An 843-nucleotide genomic window follows, 5' to 3' on the forward strand; every position below is an offset into this window, starting at 1 on the left:
CATTTCCACAGCTCTCTCCGCCACATGGACACGCTCCTTCAATGCCGCCATCAGGCCTTGGGCTTCTGCATTCTCCTGTTCTGCCATCTTGAGTGCACTGCTTAGCTGTTGCTGAATGCCCAGCAGCTGCTCCCGCTCAAAATGCGAGCCCTCGTTCAGCTCGGCATAGCGCCTTTCCAGCTCCACGTATCGGCTGCTTTTGGCATCTTCATCATCCTTGGCGTAGGCCACCCGATGCTCATCAAGCAGGCCTCGGAAGTAGTCCAGCTGTCTTCCGTACAGTTCCAGACGCTCCTCTTGTTGACAGAGGGAGTCAACCAGAATGGCACGCTCCTCACCAAGGCGTTCATTCTCTGTGGTCAGCTCTTGCGTGATCTGCTGCAGGTCAGCAAGCTCCTGCAGAGTGGCCTGGAGTTCTTCTGCTGTGCTGTGCTGGTTTTCCTCCATTTGATGGATGCGCTCAGTCAGGCAGGCCACGGAAACCTCACTGGTGTTCCCGCTGCTGCCCCTGCGGGAATGTTCCCGGCTCGGTGGCCCTCCTTCTGATTCAGAAGAGGATCCACATCCAGAGGGCGCGTCCAGAGCATCATCGCTGGAGGTGATCGGCTGGTAGGCCTCACTGCACTCACTGTCCAGTGCATCAGGAGAGCCTACACGTCTCGTTTCTGAAAGCAGGTCCTCGGTAGAGCCTTGGGCAGAGCCTTCTGCAGAAGATGCACGCATACCACCCCCACTGTTTTCGCTGTGACCTCCACTGCCTCCACCAGATACAGGCTCAGGACTAAAGGACGGGCAGCGCAGACCTTTGTCAGGGCTGTCTAGACGATGCTCCAGAGAGAAGCC

The 843-nt window shown here is 57.5% G+C and overlaps 1 protein-coding gene across 1 annotated transcript; it reads right to left on the reverse strand.

Moving 5' to 3' along the window:
• Positions 1-3: 3 nt before the first annotated feature.
• LOC107735544 (cytospin-A-like) lies at positions 4-837 on the reverse strand (the record flags this gene model as incomplete). Its single annotated transcript, XM_016547195.1, has 1 exon — positions 4-837. A coding segment is annotated over one exon (834 nt), but the record flags the coding sequence as incomplete, so codon positions are not given.
• Positions 838-843: the final 6 nt, after the last annotated feature.

The sequence above is a fragment of the Sinocyclocheilus rhinocerous genome, unplaced genomic scaffold (assembly GCF_001515625.1).
Source record: "Sinocyclocheilus rhinocerous isolate Xijiao unplaced genomic scaffold, SAMN03320098_v1.1 C36129128, whole genome shotgun sequence".
Classification (NCBI taxonomy): Eukaryota; Metazoa; Chordata; class Actinopteri; order Cypriniformes; family Cyprinidae; genus Sinocyclocheilus; species Sinocyclocheilus rhinocerous.